Source organism: Physeter macrocephalus, chromosome 10 (assembly GCF_002837175.3).
Source record: "Physeter macrocephalus isolate SW-GA chromosome 10, ASM283717v5, whole genome shotgun sequence".
Lineage (NCBI taxonomy): Eukaryota > Metazoa > Chordata > Mammalia > Artiodactyla > Physeteridae > Physeter > Physeter macrocephalus.
Genome location: NC_041223.1, coordinates 62,656,871 through 62,679,011, shown reverse-complemented (window position 1 = coordinate 62,679,011; position 22,141 = coordinate 62,656,871). Strand labels below are relative to the sequence as shown.

General features: G+C 39.0%; 1 protein-coding gene across 6 annotated transcripts in view; it reads left to right on the top strand.

The window, feature by feature from the left end:
• Positions 1-22,141, top strand: part of KLHL32 (kelch like family member 32) — a 233,856-nt gene that overhangs the window by 41,941 nt on the left and 169,774 nt on the right. For all 6 annotated transcript variants that reach the window (XM_028494634.2, XM_055087613.1, XM_055087616.1 and 3 more), the window contains exons 2-3: positions 5,427-5,514; positions 14,764-14,944. In XM_028494634.2, coding sequence (XP_028350435.1) covers positions 5,492-5,514; positions 14,764-14,944 — 204 coding nt within the window. In that variant the 5' untranslated portion in view covers positions 5,427-5,491. The remainder of the gene's footprint in view (positions 1-5,426; positions 5,515-14,763; positions 14,945-22,141) is intronic.

Here is a 22,141-nt window from a genome sequence, read left to right as displayed (position 1 = left end):
AAATAACAGTAATATTCAGGGGTTGAGTCATCGTTTAACTCATTTTAACTCACCTTTAAAATGGTGTTCATTTCACTAAACATTGTAGAATGGAGCAGATTATAACTAGATAGTTTCTGAGGAGAGCTAATTTAGTGAGTTGATCTCCAAACAATAAGGGAATTTATCTTAAGATTTTTAATTGTCATGTTTGGAATGTCTGAAAAATGTCAGGGTAAAAGTGTCCTTTAATTTTGGATTATTTTAACTTTTAGGATTCTTATTCTAAATTCACCTAGTTATTGGGAGCATTTAAAAATATTAGACTTTCCGAAAGATTAAGGTTTTTTTTCACCTCTCTGTAGTAATAAATATTCTTATGCCATCTTAATGCTCAAGTGTCCATCTCTGTTAGTGTTTGTGTTAGGCAATAAGAGCCTGGAATTTATAACCTAGTTTCTGAAAGGAATCTGTAGCAGTGGTAGGTTGCTAAGAAAGTCTCTTAGCTAATGAAACAACGTGCCTTGAATTATTCTGATCCTTTTTACTGCCAGTTGTAATGGATCAGTTGAAAATGATGCTCGTTTTTAGATTTGTCAAAACTTAAATTGGAAATAAATGAAAGTATAGATATACTATTTTCAGTAATTAAGAAAAGAAAGCAAGAAATAAGTATAAATGTATGAAAAATGTTTGAAACAATCTGTTGGGTAACAGTGGAATTCTCAGCAAATTATGGTATATCTGTGAATTACTATAGTATGAGGGTTTGGATACAATGTAGCAAATATTATATATTAGTTAGATTGGAAATCATAGGTCTCTGTTTTATACAAATCAGCAGAAATAGGCACAGCTTTACACATTCCTTTCATAAGTGTTTCGATAATAAATCATAAATAGTACTAAAACAACACAATAATAACAACTAACACCATGTGACAGGCACTTTCTGAGAATTCCAATTTGTTTAATCCTCACAACAACTCTATGAGGTGGGTATTACTGTTTTTAAGATGAGGAAGCTGTGCTTAGAGCCCCTTGCACTTATCACAATTATGATTAAAGAATGAATTGTACAGGCACTGGCAGTGGGCCAGGATGGGACTGAAGGGCAGCCTTTTGTTTAGAAGGGAAGGGCTAGGAGCTGGTCTTGAGGCTGTGTTTGCATAGCAGAGCACGCTGTGCTCTGGGCTGCATGCTTACTTGGGATTGCTTTGAGAGAGATGAATGATGATTGTGAAGGCTAAAATACTCTCAAGCCACTCCTTGCTGTCCACTGTGGCCCACTACAAGCCCTGTGAAAGGAAAAACTCACATATTAATCACTGTATCTTAGGAACCCAGCTCCAGGTCTTGCATAAAGTAGTTCTTCAAGAAAGATTTATCTCATGAACCAGTGAAAAAAAATCTCCACAATTTTGGAGGTATTTTTGACCAAGCTATATTGAATTCTGCCCTAATTGTGCAACATTGATGGTGAAGGTTAGTCCTCAGGGATTTCATTTGATCTTGGGCTGAATGATGGATGCCCAGGACTTGAGGGGACACGTGTGGACCCTGGTTAGGGAACAGGTGGGTCAAGGGAGCAGATCTGAGACCTCAGGAGTGCTGGTCCTTATAGTGAGGCAAGGCGGGGAGGAGCATTGTGCCCTGAGTGGAAGCAGACAGATCAGGGTTGCATGCTCTTTTGCACAGGTGATCACAAAGGCTAATTTGGTGGAAGGGAATGTGTTGCCTTGATAGTTTTAGGGCCATGGGGGTGGGGGGCTGAGATGAATATAACTCATCATATGATGATTTGATTCCATGGTGCCAACAGGCTCAGAAAATTGTAGATGGTCACAAAGGGACCTTGAACGTGATCAGTCTCAATTCGTAGAAAAAGAGCCATCTCATATGCTCCCAACCCCACATAGTACTACCCTCAGGGCTTGTGCTAAATGTCATTATACCTCTAATGGGGTGTGAGCAGCCCTAAGAGCTACATGTTTGGAGAGCGACTCTAGCCTTTTTTTCCTACTATTCTGCTTCCTGTGGCCCCACCAAATTGGCCCAGCGCTGAATCCATTTCTGGGTTCCAAGGAGGAGAAAGGCAGGAGGCTGGCCTGGATTTCCTTGGGCTCGTGGGTAAAGGTAAGAGCCTTGAGTCAAGAAGGAACCCACATCCCAGGCACAGGAAAAAGTGCAAGAAGACAAGAGGATAAAGAGGTCTGGCTGGCCAAAAGACATGCTTCATGTAAGGGAAACTTAAAATATAAAATAGAATTAATAAACAAAATGTAAAAACAGATGTTATTTATACAAAAAGGAAGTTATAATCCAGTGATACAATTTATATAAAATATATGTAGTAAGTTATAAATAATATGTAGTAAAAATAGTAAATAATAAATAACAGTAATATTCAGGGGTTGAGTCATCGTTTAACTCATTTTAACTCACCTTTAAAATGGTGTTCATTTCACTAAACATTGTAGAATGGAGCAGATTATAACTAGATAGTTTCTGAGGAGAGCTAATTTAGTGAGTTGATCTCCAAACAATAAGGGAATTTATCTTAAGATTTTTAATTGTCATGTTTGGAATGTCTGAAAAATGTCAGGGTAAAAGTGTCCTTTAATTTTGGATTATTTTAACTTTTAGGATTCTTATTCTAAATTCACCTAGTTATTGGGAGCATTTAAAAATATTAGACTTTCCGAAAGATTAAGGTTTTTTTTCACCTCTCTGTAGTAATAAATATTCTTATGCCATCTTAATGCTCAAGTGTCCATCTCTGTTAGTGTTTGTGTTAGGCAATAAGAGCCTGGAATTTATAACCTAGTTTCTGAAAGGAATCTGTAGCAGTGGTAGGTTGCTAAGAAAGTCTCTTAGCTAATGAAACAACGTGCCTTGAATTATTCTGATCCTTTTTACTGCCAGTTGTAATGGATCAGTTGAAAATGATGCTCGTTTTTAGATTTGTCAAAACTTAAATTGGAAATAAATGAAAGTATAGATATACTATTTTCAGTAATTAAGAAAAGAAAGCAAGAAATAAGTATAAATGTATGAAAAATGTTTGAAACAATCTGTTGGGTAACAGTGGAATTCTCAGCAAATTATGGTATATCTGTGAATTACTATAGTATGAGGGTTTGGATACAATGTAGCAAATATTATATATTAGTTAGATTGGAAATCATAGGTCTCTGTTTTATACAAATCAGCAGAAATAGGCACAGCTTTACACATTCCTTTCATAAGTGTTTTTACACTGTATTGCTTTTCAAAATGAAACTTATAAGAGAGCCTGTTTAAGATTATCCAAATTGGAATTAATTTTGCTGCTTCGGTGTGTTAGAAAATGGGAGCTAGACCTTCTAATGAGAGTTGTAAAGCATAGTCATGGAGCACGTCCCAGACTTTTCAAATAATTTACTTCTCTGTTTAGAGTTACAACAATGATTGAAAACAAAGGCTGGGGTGTGGACTGTGAGATTGAATGAATATATAGGCAAGGAGTGATTTCAAGCCTGACAACCTCATCCAATTACATATTTCCGATTATGCTAATCCTAAAGCTCCTGTAAAAATCTGTTTTCCATTTCCTTATAATTTTCATCCTTTCTGTATGTTATTTTTCTATCTATTTTTCAGAAATTCACTCCTTGAATAGAAAATCGTCTTTCTGTAGATGCCCAAGATGTAGTTGATTTTAACTTCACTAAAGGACAAGTCAACTAGTATTTGTGGTTTAGCCTCTGCAACTTTATTTTATCAGTTTTTTAAAATTGAAATATAGTTAGTTGATTTATAATATTTGATAGTTTCAGGTATACAGCAAATTGATTCAATGTTTTATATCTATCTATCTATATATATATATAGATAGATAGATTATGTTTATATTCTTTTTCAGATTCTTTTCCATTATAGGTTATTACAAGACATTGAATATAAGTTCCCTGTGCTATACAGTAAATCCTTGTTGTTTATGTATTTTATATGTATCAGTAGTAGTGTGTATCTGTTAATCGCATACTAATTTATCCCTCCCTCCTTTGCCTTTGGTAATCATAGTTTGTTTTCTATGTCTGTGAATCTGTTTTGTAAATAAGTTCATTTGTATTATTTTTTTAGATTCCACATATAAGTGCTATCATAGAATATTTGTCTTCCTCTGTCTGACTTACTTCACTTAGTATGATAATCTCTAGGTCCATCCATGTTGCTGCAAATGGCAACATTTCATTCTTTTTTATGGCTGAGAAATATTCCATTGTATGTATATACCGCATCTTCTTTATCCATTCCTCTGTTGATGGACACTTAGGTTTCTTTCATGTCTTGGCTACTGTAAATAATGCTGTTATGAACATTGGGGTGCATGTATCTTTTCGAATTAGAGTTTTTCTCTTTTCTGGATATATGCCCAGGAGTGGGATTGCTGGATCAAATGGTAGCTCTATTTTTAGTTTTTTAAGGAACCTCCATGCAGTTTTCTATAGTGGCTGTACCAATTTACATTCCCATCAACAGTATAGAAGGGTTCCCTTTTCTCCACATCCTCTCCAGCATTTATTATTTGTAGACTTTTTGATGACGGCTGTTCTATCCAGTGTGAGGTGGTAGATACCTCATTGTAGTTTTGATTTGCATTTCTCTAATAATTAGCAATGTCGAGCATCTTTTCATATGCCTGTTGGCCATCTGTATGTCCTCTTTGGAGAAAGGTCTGTTAAGGTCTTCTTCCCATTTTTTGATTAGGTTGTTTGTCTTTTTGATATTGAGCTGCATGAGCTGTTTGTGTATTTTGGAAATTAAGCCCTTGTTGGTCACATTGTTTGCAAATATTTTCTCCCAGTCTGCAGGTTGTCTTTTTGTTTTATTTATGGTTTCCTTTGCTGTGCAAAAGCTTGTTTGATTAGGTCCCATTTGTTTATTTTTGTTTTTATTTCTACAGTAACTGCTGTTGGGAAAGCTGGACAGCCACATGTAAATCAATGAAGTTAGAACACTCCCTCACACCATACACAAAAATAAACTCAAAATGGCTTAAAGACTTAAATATAAGACATGGCACAGTAAACTCCTAGAAGAGAACATAGGCAAAACATTCTCTGACATAAATCATAGCAGTATTTTATCAAATCTTAATTTTTCCCTTTGGCTGTCTGATGTTTTAATTTTTACCGTAACTCTTACTTTAGCTATTTTTGGTTCTCAAATACATTTTGACTTCTTAGTCCCTGAAGTTCCAGTAAGGTGAAAAAACTTTAAAATTTAGAAACATTCCAAACCATTGCCTATTATAAGAGCTTTCAGTCAGATTGTTACATCTCCATGATAAAACTCTCCAAGGTGCCTCCTTAGCATTCTAAAGCATTAGCATCATTAAGGCCCAGAGTGTGCTTTTTTGCATTCAGCTCACTGTGCTTTTCTTTCTTGTTTTTTTTATTCAGCTGGAATGCTTGCCGACTCCTCTGCAAACTTCTAAGGCTGAGACCCTGAGGAACCCAGCTGGAGAATGCCGTCTGAACGCTTCCTCAGGTTGGTCCTGTAGGATATGTCTTTGCTTGTGTAGCGAGACATGTGTGACTTGAAATCCTCACAGCACACATTCTAGGACCAAGCACCGGGAGGGGGCTCAATGTGTATTTGAAGAATTAAGCAAACCAGTCTGAGAGTGTGTGTGAGTTTAGTATGGTAGCACAAGGGCTAACCACTGAGACATAATTACTGGCCAAACCTAGATATGTTTAAGGATTCTTTGATACTACTTTTTATCTTTTTCTTATTTAGGAGGCTAACCTCCCTCAAACAAAAGGTAGACTTCTCTAAAGGTATATGATTTAAAAAATAATCAGAAAACTATACATATATATGATTATTGTCCCCTTTAAAGCAATCACTTTAGGGTGTATAATATGTATTCTTAAAATACTCATAAGATTTTACTTGAGTACTTATTTAACAGATATTTATTTGTGCAGAGGATCCAGCAGTGAATAAAACAAATAAGGTTCCTGCTCTCATGAAATATATTTTCTATGGGGGAAACAGATATTAAACAAATCACACCAGTAACAACACAAATATAATTGTGAAAGTGCTTTGAAAGATTGATAGAATGAGGTAGTAGCTTCCTGAAGAGGTGCTCTATGGCCTGAGATTTGAAGGGTGGGAAAGACATGGGGAAATGCCCTCAGGCAGGAAGGAGCCTGGCACATTCCCAGAACTGAGGGGGCAGTCAATAAGAAAATGCAGGGTATTCCTTTGAATATTCTCAGTGGAGGCAAGTCTTCATCCTCCTCCGAGGAAACCGTCCAAAGGATCTTCAAAGCAAAGAATGAGAGGGGTGATAAGCCTGGGAAATGCCTTCTTTTTAAATACCAAGAATTGAGTATGTCTGTGAAATAATGAGACCAGCTTTCTTCCATGACTCTGAAGCTATTAGAGATGACTAGTTCCAAAAACGTGTTCAGAAATGGAGGCATTGCTACAGCCAGTATAGTGCCTCTGTGCTCCCCAAGTGAGTGTTGCTCTAGGTGGATGACTCTCAGTGGGGGATATTTTGCCCTCAGGGTACATTGTGTAATATCTGGCATCATTTTTGATTGTCACCAGGATAGGGGGTGCTATTGGCATCTAGTGGGTAGAGGCCAGGGATCCTGCTAAACATCTTAACAATGTACAGGATAATGCCCATAGCAAAAAATGTCAGAATGTCAGTTTCACTGAGGCCGGGAAATCCTGCTCTGGATCTGGCATCCAGCCAGTATAGCACATAGAGACCATGGTATCTGTCTGCCACCAACTAAGCCAAGTGATTTATTTTTGGCTAATAGGATCCATGTGCATTCTTCTCCAAATGATTTTTTACTTTAGATCTGCCGTCTCTGCTTTCACTGATCAACTCTGACCCCACCGCCATCTGTCCTCCATAGCACCATCATCTCTGCGATGGACTTTCCTTCTCTGCTGGGACACAGACACCCCCTTGCGCACTTTTCAAACTTCCCCTGTGCCCACGTGGAACTGTTGCACCGGCAACGTACATGTGCTGTGCTGTGCTGTGTCATCTTCCTCACCCTGAAAAACTCCAAGCACCTCCTGCTTTCACTGAGACCTGTCTTCTTCTGAGGCACCACTTCTTTGTAGCCTTCTCAAGTGGTGGCCTTATTTCCTCAAATCTCATGTATTTTAGGGATGGGTAGAGAGATTGTTGTCACCCTGGAACATAGTCTTGCTTCTAGGTCATTACTCCTCATACCCGTTGCTTGAGAAGATGGCGACAACAAAACGACCACAAAGACGGGCTCTTCTGAAGGTGGTGCTCTTCAGCTCTCTCCATCCATTCTTCCTCTCCACTGTTCGCAGGGTCATCTCCCCGCATTCACTGAGCATTTGGCATCTGGCTGACAGTCTTCCTTCTCACCACAGACCCTTTACAACTTCCCAGTGTCCTCAGTGTTTGCCTGGAGGATCTGCCCGACTTTGTGGCCTTGGATCTTCAACCTGCTTATGACCTTCCTCACTGAACCACCTAGTCTCATGGTCATGCCGTGGATCATGCGTCCCCAGTAGTTGCTCTCTTTCTGAAACTACTGCATCAGCCACTTTATTCTTAGCAGGACCTCCTCTCCTTCTAGCTTCCTGATTTACCTACCTCCACAGTGGTTGTACTTTGACCTCATGGCAATGTCTCATTACTGGCCCGGCCACTTTCTTTCTTTTCTTTTCTTTTTATTAATTTTTTTTGGAGTATAGTTGATTTAAAATATTGTGTTAGTTTCAGGTGTACAGCAAAGTGATTCAGTTATACATATATATATATATGTACATTCATTCTTTTTCAGATTCTTTTCCCACAAAGGTTATTACAGAGTATTGAGTAGAGTTCACTGTGCTATGCAATAGGGTCTTATTGTTTATTTTTTAAATTAATTTTTATTGGAGTGTAGTTGCCTTATAATTGGGAGGTTGAGATTGATATATATATACACTATTTATAATATGTATAAAATAAATAACTAATGAGAACCTACTGTATAGCACAGGGAACTCTACTCAGTGCTCTGTGGTGACCTACATGGGAAGGAGATCCAAAAAAGGAGGGATATATGTATACGTATAGCTGATTCACTTTGCTGTATGGTAGAAACTAGCACAACATTGTAAAGCAACTGGCCCAGCCACTTTCTACCAATCCATCAACACTTTCCTTCCCTCGTTTCTGTTCTTAGCCAGTTTAGAATCTATCACTCTTTTAAATCCTTAATTTCCCTTGCTCTCTGCATTTTTGATCCATTTGCCTGACAAAATCCCAACCCAGATGAACCCAAATACTGTGTTTCCATGCCTTCGTTGTCCAGTGGAGATTGGTTCCACTGAATCTTTAGATTCAACAAGCCAAAAAATGCCCCCAATTTTAATATTTCCTCCCTCCTGCTACTCAAAAGGCAGTCCTCTCCCACAGCTGAGCCCAGCCCCGCTTCTATGTTTTGAATCCTATCTTTCTTCTCAGCAGCCTTTGACTATTGGTTGTCTCTCAGCTGTGTTCTGGAGACACAGCTGTGCTTCCGTTATTCTCTCTATCCACATGAGTTTTACACCTCTAGCCGAGACCTTCTTCTGAGCCCCAGATCCTGTACCATGCCGGCGCTTGTCCTCATCTACTCAGTGCTCTGTGGTGACCTACATGGGAAGGAGATCCAAAAAAGGAGGGATATATGTATACGTATAGCTGATTCACTTTGCTGTATGGTAGAAACTAGCACAACATTGTAAAGCAACTGGCCCAGCCACTTTCTACCAATCCATCAACACTTTCCTTCCCTCGTTTCTGTTCTTAGCCAGTTTAGAATCTATCACTCTTTTAAATCCTTAATTTCCCTTGCTCTCTGCATTTTTGATCCATTTGCCTGACAAAATCCCAACCCAGATGAACCCAAATACTGTGTTTCCATGCCTTCGTTGTCCAGTGGAGATTGGTTCCACTGAATCTTTAGATTCAACAAGCCAAAAAATGCCCCCAATTTTAATATTTCCTCCCTCCTGCTACTCAAAAGGCAGTCCTCTCCCACAGCTGAGCCCAGCCCCGCTTCTATGTTTTGAATCCTATCTTTCTTCTCAGCAGCCTTTGACTATTGGTTGTCTCTCAGCTGTGTTCTGGAGACACAGCTGTGCTTCCGTTATTCTCTCTATCCACATGAGTTTTACACCTCTAGCCGAGACCTTCTTCTGAGCCCCAGATCCTGTACCATGCCGGCGCTTGTCCTCAGGGTCCTAGCCCTGAATATTCTGTGGACTGTGTGTTAGGTCCAAGCCCCCCACTGCCACAGGATCAGAGCATTTGCTGTTCCCCTGCCTGGAAAACTGTGCTGTCCCCATTTTGCCATGGTAACTTGTTCTCATCCTTCAGACTGCAGCTCCAGCATTACTTCTTCAGGGAGGCCAGATTATTTTATTAAAGTGTAACTACCTTGCTTAACTGAGGGTTCTGTGAGGGCTGCTACAGAGTTTGGTTTGTTTACCATTTTATCTCCAGTGTCTGGTCCAATACCTGGCACAGGATGAATAAATGTTTGAGTGAATGAAGGAAGGAAGGAATGCAACAAGACTATCCATTTATATTTAAGTTCCTTTCCTGAAGTATCCATTTGTAATTAACTTGCATAGTCTTCATTATTTCTTGGTCATTCGCTAAGCATATCGTATTTTCTTTGCTTATTATTTTGACCATTGTTATTAATTGCTAGCATTAATTTTAAGGTATTTACAAATTACAAAGTGTTCTATAAAAAATAAAATTAAGTTCCTTGCTGGGTTTTTTTTCACAGCCTGTCTGCTTAAATAAATAAGATTGTTTCAATAGTAATGTATTTAATTTGTATTAAAATATTTTGACTGTGGAATTGAAGTGATTAGGGCACAGTTTATCAATAGACTGACCTGAGATAATCATGCATGATCCTAGTACTATCAGGTTTTTTGCCCAGTCCTTTTCTTTTTTGTGTAAAGTAATCTATTTAAGCAATGAGGATCTCTATGCTACTTGACTATGTTTGGTATATAAGTATATAATACCTTATTGGTGACCTTACTTGAAAACTACCTGAATATATTTTGTATATCTAAATACTAAGTAAACATTGATATAGAAATTGACTTGAATTTTTAAATTTGAAATACAGATGTTTAAAAACCAGACAGCTGTTTTGGAATTCATGTCTTGCAAACTGACTGAACTCAGTCAAAATGTATGCTATAAAAAATGAGAATCTGAGAGATTTCTGTGATAAAAAATCTTCACTATGAGCTTGAAATAGTGATTTGCACTGACACAGTGCTTCACTGTGAGTGAGCTGTACCATGTTATGAACATCATGCTCTGCCTTTGACTTTTTAGTTTTTACCATCAGTTCCAGGATGAAAGTTAAAGATTTGAAGTCATGAATAGTCCTGTCCTTGAGACCTCATTTATTTATCTCCCTGTTACTGGATGCTGACATTTGGCCAATCAGATGGTTGCTCCATGGCATCACTAAAAAGCAATTTCTTGCTCAAGGAGTCAGGGGCTTCCCATGTTGTACCTGGCAGAAGCTGGGTCCTGTGAGATTCAGGAACAGCCAGGCTCATTGGCAACCTGATGGGGTACCTGAAGCCCTTCTAGAGTTCAGGTGGAAAGAAATGAGGGACACATCCCCAGGGAACTTTTATTTTATTTATTTATTTATTTATTTTTAACATCTTTATTGGAGTATAATTGCTTTACAATGGTGTGTCAGTTTCTGCTTTACAACAAAGTGAATCAGTTATACATATACATATGTTCCCATATCTCTTCCCTCTTGCGTCTCCCTCCCTCCCACCCTCCCTATCCCACCCCGCTAGGTGGTCACAAACCACCTAGCTGATCTCCACGTGCTATGCGGCTGCTTCCCAATAGCTATCCACCCTACATTTGGTAGTGTATATATGTCCATGCCACTCTCTGACTTCGTCACAGCTTACCCTTCCCCCTCCCCCCCAGGGAACTTTTTATAATTTAAACTTTGCAAGGAGACACATTTTTTAAAAAGTAAAAAGAAACAGGTAAAATGAATTTTAACAATATATTTTATTTAACCCAGTATACCCCAAATATTATCATTTCAATATGTAATCAGTATAAAAATATTAATGAGATATTTTTGCATTCTTTTATTTCACACTATGTCCTTGACATCCATCATACATTTTCCACTTACAGCACATCTCAATTTGGACTACACACATTTTAAGTTCACAATAGCCACATGTAGCTAGGGGCTATTATACTGGACAGTGCAGTTCTAAGGAATTCCACAGAGGAAAGGGTATTGGGGTTGCCTTGAGGAAGCCAGGTCACCCTCTTGCACCCACTTGTGAATTTTGAGGTGGCAATATTGCTCCCATGGAAGACCTTTCCCAATATTCGGATGACACACAAATCTGTATACCCTTGGGAAATGTGACTCCTGTTTTCTGGAGTTTTTTGTTTGTTTGTTGGTAATTTAGGAAGTTTTAGGAATATACTTTTCCTTTCTTCTTTGTTTACCAAATAATGGGGGGACATTGCTCTAAGGTGGGAAGTTTAGATTGCTAATTTGTATAATTTTGATGCCAAGGGAGCCATATGCAAGGATGTGTCTGCTTCCCATTCTAATTTAGACATGGTTCATGATAGTCGTTGAATCACCTCTTCCCTGGTTTATAATTATTGGCTTTATCACATGGGCCTATGGCTTTCCAGCTGTGTTCTGTGACCACTTGTGCCTTAACACTTACAGGGTTGAGGTCTTTTGCAGATTTACATCTGAGAGTTGAGTGGGAAGTTTCAGAATGCAATAATGACCTGTTGATTAATAAGCCTTTATTCCTTGCCAAATGTTGGAGTATTTGTTTCTGCTTTTAAGGAGTCCTAACATATTGGTTCCAAAATATTTGGAATCTTGTGCCAAGTGTTGCCTTAAATATTTAGCATGCTGTTTTCTTTAAGCTTGAATATTTCAAGCCCAACTGAATGATCCTGTGAAATCGTGCAGCATCACAATTGTTTCAGAGCTGAGCCTTTTATTCTTTGCCAAATTTCAGTTTACAGCTGCTCTTTCCCTGGCAAGATTTATTCGCTGTCTATAGATATCTGAAATGCAAATACTGATTCAGTCTTAATAATAAGTACATGAATTGTGGCTCTATATTTGGAAAATAAGTAAGGAAACATTATAAGCAATTATTTTAATGTATTCTTCTGTTCCACTACAAATGAAATTTCAAAATACGTTTATGTAGCATTTAAGGTGATATTAAAAGGGAGAAGAGTTATGAGAGTTTTAAATAAATGTATAAGTAAAATCTATTTTCTCTCCCCAAACTTTGTCAGTGCAAAGATAAATGTTTTTGAAGCATGATTTCAAACATTTCCTGTCACTGTCTCATGTTATATTAATGTGTATTATTTTTCAAGGGTAACTTTGATTTTGAGATTAACTGTGCACAATCTAAATATAAAATTAATATGGACTTTGTGATTTTTTTCCCTCCAGCATAGATTTTTGAGATCTTCTTTACAGATTATCATTTTTTGGTTTTGTTTCAGGTTTTGTTTGTTTCTTTTATTTATTTTTTATGTTTTAAATTTTTTTGGTCACGTGGCATGTGGGTTCTTAGTTCCCTGACCAGAGATCGAATCCGTGCCTCCTGCATTGGAAGTGTAGAGTCTTAACCGCTGGGCTGCCAGGGAAGTCTCTGTTTCTTTTATATTTTAAGCAGGAGGACAAATTACATTATTATGTTCATGGTAATAGGTTCTCAAAATGCCTACTCTTGCACCATCAGGTTTCTTATCTGTGAAATGGAGATATTAGTACCTGCCTCATAATGTTGTTGTGAAGATTGAATGAATTGATAATTGTATATCACTAAGAATAATTCATGGCACATAGTAAGGGCTTTGTGTTTGTAAAATATATAAAAATGTCAGCCTTTTAGGAAGGATCTTTCAAAGACTATCCTAAAGCTTACTTAGCTGAGATAATATTTCTATTACTATTCTATTCCCTCATTTCTTTGAGCTATGCTAATTAATCTCCGATCTAGCCTTTGCATAGCAATTTGTGTAAGTGTTACTTTTGCTTCTGAGTGTGGTTTTCAATTACTGGCTTTGAAAGTCTGCCTGTAGCTAGAGCCGCTAGATGCATATTCGATGACAGTAACCATTTCAAAACTCACTGCTGCATTTCAACTGAAAATAATCCTCCCACCTTCCCACAAGAACTTACTATATCATCATCTCCTGTCAAATTTATTTTTTCTTTCAATAGTTCTGACATTTTTGAGACTCCCCAGTCAAAAGTGTCCGATAAAGCTTACTGGCTGCACTCTGGCATTTGGTTTACTTTAAGGTGATCTACGCTGAACTGTAATTTACCAGCCAGCTGGCGGCACAACCATGCAGGCTCGGCTGGTGGCGACTCCCTGGCTTTCCTGAGAGGCTCTTTCACATTCAGAGGAAGGAACCGGATGTCGAGTTATCAGGGTGGGAGAGACAGTGCTCATTCGTCCTTATGGCAACTTTACTCGGTTTCAAGAAGAGACGCAGGCCAGAAATAGAGCTTGATGGCCCTTGCTCTCATTCTGGGAGTAACTTAGGACTGGTGCAGCTCACTCATCTTAGTCCAGTGTCGGTTCTGAGATTCTAGAGTGCCATGGAGATTTTCATGTATCTAAGCTGGAATTGTTCATAACTATCTACAAATTCCATTTGCATTTGGTGTTTATAGCATTACTTCTACACTATTATAGGAAGATCTGGGGTTTCACCCAGGAGTTTTGAAAGGATATAGCATGAATATTTTAGGTTGGGGTAGGGAGGGAAGGGATAAGTTTCACAATGGGTAAGTTTAGTAATTTCACAAAATAGAGCAGAAAATAGATTGCATAGTCATTCATAAGTCTAATATGAAGATCACACAAGATGTTGCAGGCTAATAAGATAGATGTATTTTACTTTCAGCCTTAAATTTTTTCTTTACAATGGCATTTCTTTTGATGTTCTCCTGGTGGTGCATAATTTCCTAAGTTTAATAATAAGCCACTATGGTTTAATTAATGGTCTTTTACATGAAATGGTCACTGGTAGCCTTTTTTCCCCCTAATAACATTTGCTCAGTTTCATTTTATTTATTAACGGAGTATTGTGTCTTGTGGGGAGACTGAGTAACTTCTTGTGTCTCTGGTGAGCCATGCAGTGGGTTCTATGCTGGATCAGTGCATGGCAAGTTCTGAGCTTGTGCTAACCCCACACAGGTGGTACAAAGCTAGAAAAGGAATCAGAGAGCTAGGGAGGGGGTCCCAGAGTGGAAGGATTTGCACACATATGTACATACATCTAGACACACATCCAGAAAAAGCTTTGCACTCAGAGATGTATACATACTGAGGGGACAGGGGCCCAGAAGCAGAGGCTCACAGGCCTGCAGACATGGGCCAATACACAGACACAGATGGACACACAACAAACACAAATTCTCAAAGAGAGGGACCAGTAGGAAGGAGAAAGAGATCCTGTTGGGGGGAGGAAAAGAGAAAATTAGAGGAAAAGAAAGCAAGAGGATGGTGGAGAAAAAGACAGTGGGGACTAGGAAGGTCACAGCACTATAGGCACTGGAATCCACCCTCCCTGAGTTGCTCTTGAAGGAGGGAGGGAGCCTGGGGGCGGCTGGGCTGATGAGAGGAACAACATTAACTGGATTGCTCTCCTCGCTCTCCTCGCAGTATTCAAGAAATGCTGACAGGCCAGAGGCTCTGCCACTCAGAATCTCACACTGATAGCGTCCTGGCAGCACTGAATCAGCAGAGAAGTGACGGCATCCTCTGCGATGTCACCCTGATTGCTGAGGAACAGAAATTCCACGCTCACAAGGCAGTCCTAGCAGCCTGCAGTGACTATTTCCGGGTAAGTCAAGGGAGTTTGTTTGTTTATTTGTTTCTCTTAAGATATTAATAAACAGAGGATGACCGTTTTCCTGAACTGTCGTACAATCATCAGCCAATTAGATAATCGTCCCCAGAGTTGTGAATGTTGGGGGGTTTTCCTGGTCAGACTGAGATGGCGGCCCCATTGGGATCCTCCCTGGGCTGGACACCTGGATGTCCCTCCAGCGGAGAGCAGACCTCTCCTTTGCATCTGAGCTGAGGCGCGTTTGACACTCTACCACCAAAAGAAAGTGTGGCATTGTAGTGCACCGTAATGGGGGTGCAGCTGAGGACAGGATGTTTCTGGATTCAGGATCAGAAGGACTATCTGTAAGACAATTTATTTCTTAAAAGGTCTCTAAATATATGTAGTGTTTCTGATTTTTTATTTTCTATGGATGGTCTCGTCTTAGAGCTTTCCAAGTCTCTGCTCCAGGGACAGAGATGGAATTGACCTAAAGGATGTTTATGGTTGACACGCAGGTGCCTGTTTAGCTGAAGACGTTGTCTTGTTAAGTAGAACTTTGGAGTTTGATTTCCAGTGGCTAATGATACATGACGATGTGTTTGTTGTTATTGTTGTTTTTTGAAGGTGAGTGTATAGTTTGGTTTTAGCTAAATTTAATTTAATTTAGTATTTTCTATGATTCAGGTCATGGACAAAGGGCTTTATATACATATCTCATTTAATCCTCACAGCAGTCCATTTTATAAACACATGCACATGCTATAAAAATCACCATTTTACATGTAAGGAAACTGAATCTCAGAGATTAGGTAATTTGGGGTAACTCAGAGGTTAAGTAATAAGTCACACAGTTCCGAAGTGGCAGATCTACAATTGAAATCCATGTCTGAGTCTTAACCAGCATTCCATTCTACCCCTTATACGGACATAAGAAAGAAAATTGTGACAATTAATAACCAGATTTTTTTGAAGTATTAATTTCTGAATGTACATGATTTAATTCTTATTTAATTTTTTTCAATGTTATTTCAGTTAACTAGCGATTAGGTAAGAATTTCAAAACATAATAGTATACAATCTCTATATAAATTAGAATATAAATTTAATTGTGAATTAATAAAACTTTTTCTTACCAAAGTCTCAAATGATACAGAAACCAAATCCAGCCTGGGGCAATTTTTTGGCTTGATTTGGAAATTTTCAATAGTCACCTTGTATTTTGATGTTTAAGAGACAATATCAACTGTACTCAATTGCTGACTAGCAGTTAAAGAGAATTTTCAAAGATGCCAAATCGTAAAAGAAAGATTAAAAAAAGTTTTAAATGTGATGAAACCTGGTAATGTAGAAGATAAAGAGGTCATTACTTAAAATATCTATCTAAAATTAAAAGTAGGGATTTACATAATTCTAAACTGCAGAAAGGAAGCAGAGCATCTGTAAAGTGACCTTCTAGTTTCATTAATATAATGTACATTTTATACACTCTCACACTGTCAGGGATTAATCTTTCAGAAAGCTTATATTATTTGGAGGGCTTTTGAAACAGCAAACTTTGGGTTGTTATATATATCATGTGCACATTATAAAATACGAGTTTTTTCTTCTTGTGGACCATAATATAGACCTCTTGGTGCTTGACTTCTCTCCTCCTAGGTCTCTGTGGGTTGGATTTTGAATTTAATTTGGGGTTTGATTTTGTGCATGTGTGTTAATGAGAGAGAGAATGTGCAAGTGAATGCGTACATGTGAGCACTGAAGAGCATTTTACTTGCTGCTGGCATTTAACGATGTTTGCAGCTATTCCAAGTTATTCACCTCTTTTACCACAATGCCCCTCATACTCTGACAGGTCGTGCACAGAGGGCCTCCTTTAAAATACTGATGTTATAAAGCCTGTGAAGAAAGCTTTATTATTCCCATTCTGTAGATAAGGAAACTAAAGTGCAATATGTTTAAATAACTTGCCCAAGGACTGCCAGATATGAAGTAGGAGAGCTGATTTTCACACACCAGAGCACCTGTCTCCTTGAGTACCAAGTTGTGCTTTTTCCACTTAACCATGTGCCCTGCTGGATTCATACGCAGTCCCTTCAATCTCATGACCTGCTTGTGAGGTGAAATTTCAGTGACTTGTGTATTGATTGTTCAGATGGAGAAACCAAGACAAAGTTGGAACTCTTGGCACTTATCTCTTTTCTAGGCATTGTGATAAGTGCTGGAGTTATAATATTTAACCAGACATAGACTGAACCCTATGGAGCTTGTAACATAGTCACTATACTGGACGTTGTTTTTGCCGTATACCCTGTATCTTTTGTTAGCTTTTGTCATAACAAACCACCCCAAAACTTAGAAGCTGGATAGTAGTTCCTCTGGTCTGCCAGTTTCTCTGATCTGTGCTGGATTCATTCTTACGTCAGCGGTTAACTGGAGAGTTGCCTGGAGACTGGATGATCTGAGTTGGCTTTGTTTACCTGTCTGGTGATTGGTAGGCTTATGGCTGGAGTTGTAGGGGACACTGGGCATGTATTTCTCACAAACAGGCTAGCCTGGGCTTTTTCACATGACAGCTAAATTCTAAAAACAGCAAGAGGGCTAACTTCAATGCACAGGTGCTTTTCAAGCTCCTGTTTGTGTCCTGTTTACTAATGTCCCATTGGTCAAGCAAGTCACGTGGCCAGGCTGAGTCAGTGTCAGGGAGGATACCGAAGGGCATGGATGCAGGCAGGGGAAGAATTTGTTGCCATTTTTATAACCTACCACTGTCAAGAACTGTCAAAGGTTTGTGATTTATCCAAGTTGGAAACCAGCAAGTTAGTCTATCACTGGTTCAGAGATGCTGTAGAAGACATGAAACTCTTAAGTCACACAAAGTGGGTTGGATCATTGAGGATCATTGAACTTGGGGAAACTGAATCTTTTATGTGCGTAGGAAACACGTCTGTCCTTTGCTCTGGAAGAAAACATTATTATCCTAGACAGTAAGCATGCCTACCCTTTGCTCTGCAAAGAAACATTCTCTCTCTGAGTAAACAGAACTGCTCTTTGCTCTGAAGGGAGATATCCTCTGTCCTCGAAGGCCATTTGCTATAGAAACATCCCTGAAATGAGATTTCAGAACAAGGACAGTCAGTGCCTCACTCACAATACATGCAGAAGTGCAAGAGACCCATGCCTTAAACTAGAATTATGTCTGCCTTCCTTGTATCTTACACTCTACCACACCGAAACACCTAGAAACAGTATCCTGTCTGAGTAATTTCAGTATCTCTCACAACACTTATAATGTTGCCTCAGGTTTAGTTAAGTATTCAATAAATATTTCTTTTTGTGGTATGCGGGCCTCCCTCTGTTGTGGCCTCTCCCGTTGCGGAGCACAGGCTCCGGACGCGCAGGCTCAGCGGCCATGGCTCACGGGCCCAGCCGCTCTGCGGCACGTGGGATCTTCCCAGACCGGGGCGCGAACCCGTGTCCCCTGCATCGGCAGGCGGACGCGCAACCACTGCGCCACCAGGGAAGCCCAATAAATATTTCTTAAGTGAATGAAGAAATGTTTTCTAATTCTCAGAGAATTCCATGTGTATTTCAATTTTTTACATCCTGCATATAAAATATGCAAACTATTCATGGATTTTTCTTTCTAGTGTGATCTGTTCAAATTAATTAGGTAATCTGACCTAAATAGATTTTTGTACTCTGTATTCTGATATCTGGCAGATTATTTTGAAGCTAAAATAATCGTGGATGGCAGGAGTGAGGAGAAGTCCCAAGTTTTGGTGTAAACTGTTCCTTTACATTGATCTGAGAGATGGTATCAGCTTTTCTTGCTTAAAATATGAATAATGAACAGTTGAGTACAAAGTACTGTGGATTCCTGTGATCATCAGCATTTTAAATGAAAGGGTTAAAACACATTCTTCAGGCAAATAATAATGATTTAAAAAAAAAAAAGTAAATTTAGGCTTAATATCAGCACAACATGGCGTTAGTCAAAAGCTATAACTGTGTTAGACCAGGGGCTTCTTTTATAAGAGTAAAGCAGTGGTGGAGGAAGAAAGGGAAGAGCTAAGCGTCAGATCTGAGTTTGAATACAGCGGCGGAGGGACCATATCTCCCTGTTTGCCAATTGTTTCCCACAGTCCCTGACAAATAGTGGATGCTATTCTAATTAATATCTGTTGGGTTATTCACCCTCTTCACTATTTATTCTTTGAGCATAGGCAAGTCATTTGACTTCTGTAAACCTCTGGTTTTTTTTTATCTGTAAATTGGTGATCATAGAGCATAACTCTCAGAATAGGTCGATTCAGAGATAGAATGAGATAAGGTACATAATGCACTAAGTGCTGTATCTGATACACATCACACCTTCAGTAAACATTACCTGTTTCTCTCCTTGGGCTAACTTGGGATCCCTGGTCATGCTCTGTCTGGCCCTTTGTGGGAAAAGAAGACTGCTCATCTTTAGGCTCACCTGGTTGCAGGCTCCCTCACCTTTTGATGGGTCAGAATAGCGTTTTGGATTCATCCTTTCCCATCTTGTTATTTTCTGAATCTGACACCCCCTTCCTTCTTGCTTAGAACATTCTAGTAGCCACTTAGCTTTCTCCTCCTCTGGTTGTCCCTTGACAAACCATCGTGCAGATGACCGTGTGGTGAACTTTACCCCCTGCTTGGGTCCCCCAGAGCTCCTTAAGGACTTTCTGCCAGACCCCCGGAGTGTGCCTTCATGCTGTGTCATTATCATTCATCCTCATCTGTGTTCTCCCATCTGTTCATTTGGTCTTGCAGCCATAACTGTTCTCCAAGCACTCTATTCCACCTGAGGGCCTTTCCACCTCTCAGCCTTGCTAATCACCATTCCTTCTACCTTAACCTCCTACTCACCTCTTTGTCTGCCTTATCCATCTTCCAAGGTTTATCACAGCCAACAAGTGTGAAGTCCTCCGCAAAGCCTTATCCTGTTCACCCTCTGCCACCTCTCTAAATTCATACGCAAGGTCCCTCTTTTCTGAAGCATTATAACTGTAACTTGTCTCACTCACGGAATTAAAGATCAACAAAATGAAAGGGCACCCTACGGAATAGGAGAAGATATTTGCAAACCATATATCTGATAATGAATTAATATCCAAAATATGTAAGGAGCTCATAAAACTTAATAGCAAAAACCCAAATACTGTGATTAAAAAATAGGCAAAGGATATTAACAGACATTTTTCCAGAGAAGATACACAACTGGCCAACAGGCATATGGGCATGAACAGGTACATGCTCAACATTACTATCAGGGAAAACCACAATGAGAAATCACCTCACACCTACTAGGATGGCTATTACCAAGACAAGAGATAAAAAATGTTGGTGAGGATGCAGAGAAAAGGGAACCCTTATCCACTGTTGGTGGGAATGTGGATTGGTGCAGCCACTATGGAAAACATTATGGTTTCTCAAAAAATTAAAAATAGAACTACCATATGATCCAGCAATCCCATATCTGGGCATATAAAAAAGGAAATGAAATCAGGATCTTAAAGAGCCATCTGCACTCCCATGCTCATTGCAGCAGTATTCATAATAGCTGAGATATGGAAACAACCCAAGTGTCTGTCCATGGATGAATGGATAAAGAATATGGGGTGTGTGTGTGTGTGTGTGTGTGTGTGTGTGTGTGTGTGTGTGTGTGTGTGTGTGTGTAACGGATTATTATTTACCCATGAGAAAGAAGGAAATCCTGCCATCTGCAACAACATGGATGAACCATGAGAACATTATGCTAAGTGAAATAAGTCAGACAGAGAAAGACAAATATTGTATGATCTTACTTACAGAAACAGAGAATAGAATGGTGGTTGCCAGGGGCTGGGGAGTAGTTGAAATGGGGAGATGTTGGCAAAGGGCACAAACTTCCAGTTATAAGATGAGAAAGTTCTAGGGAATCTAATGTGCAGCAGGGTGACTGTAGTTAATAATACTGTATTGTAGACTTGAAAGTTTCTAAAAGAGTAGCTCTTAGAAGTTCTTAGTACATACACACAAGAAAAGATAACTGTGTAAAGTGACGGATGTGTAACTAACCTTATTGTGGTAATCATTTCACAATATATATGTGTATCAAGTCATCACATTGTATACCTTAAACTTACACAGTATGTTGTGTCAGTTATATCTCAATAAAGCTGGAAACTTTTTTTAAAAAGGAATTGAAGATTGACACTGATGAATTGAAGATTATACACTGATGTGTATAAAATTGATGACTAATAAGAACCTGCTGTATTAAAAAAAAAAAGGAATTGAAGATGTGTCATGTGTTGCAGTCCCTTTCACCAGTGACTTCTCTGAAAGTGACTGACTAGCTGAGGACTAGTGAAGTCCATCAAAGTACTGTTGAACAGAATTGGATGAGGAATTATTAAACCAGAGGTAGCAGGAGGAATTAGAGGCCTTATGATCTGGAGTGTATGTGAGAAATGGGATGAGTCAGCCTCTTACCCTCTTCCCTGTGGCAGCCCTGGGCAGTGGGCCACCCTGTAGCTTCTGGAGGCTGTTGTTTACCATTTGCTATCTCCAGCTTCAATCTCCATGAATGCCTGTACTTTCTGACCAAGGAAGCAGATGTCTTGACTGTCTCACATAGCTTTGCATATGTGATGGCAAAGTGATTCAAATATGACATTTTGGAGAGTTAAATATTTGACCATCACTTTCCACTAGAGCCTGAGTGTGCTCTGCCTATGTAATTTTTAGTTTTGAGAAAAGAGGATAAAACCCATGATAATAAAAAAAAATCTGTGTTCCCTGTATTTTTGTAATCATACTCTCCAGTCACTATTTGCTTAAAATGGCATTAAAGGCTATTAAATGAGTATATAATATATAATTACAAATAAATTTTTTTTTTAAAATTCAATAAGCATTTGTTACATACCTACTATTTTCTAGATGCAGAATGAATTTATAGTCTGGTAGGAGATACAGACAAGTGAACAAGTAACTATAGTGTAGTGTAATTATATTAACAGTTTGGGTGGTGTCGGAGGTCTTGAACCTTGTTTTTATCCCTCATTCTCTCTCTGGCACTCTCAATCAATAATAACTACCACTGGGGCTTCCCTGGTGGCGCAGTGGTTGAGAGTCCGCCTGCCGATGCAGGGGACGTGGGTTCGCGCCCCGGTCCGGGAAGATCCCACGTGCCGCGGAGCG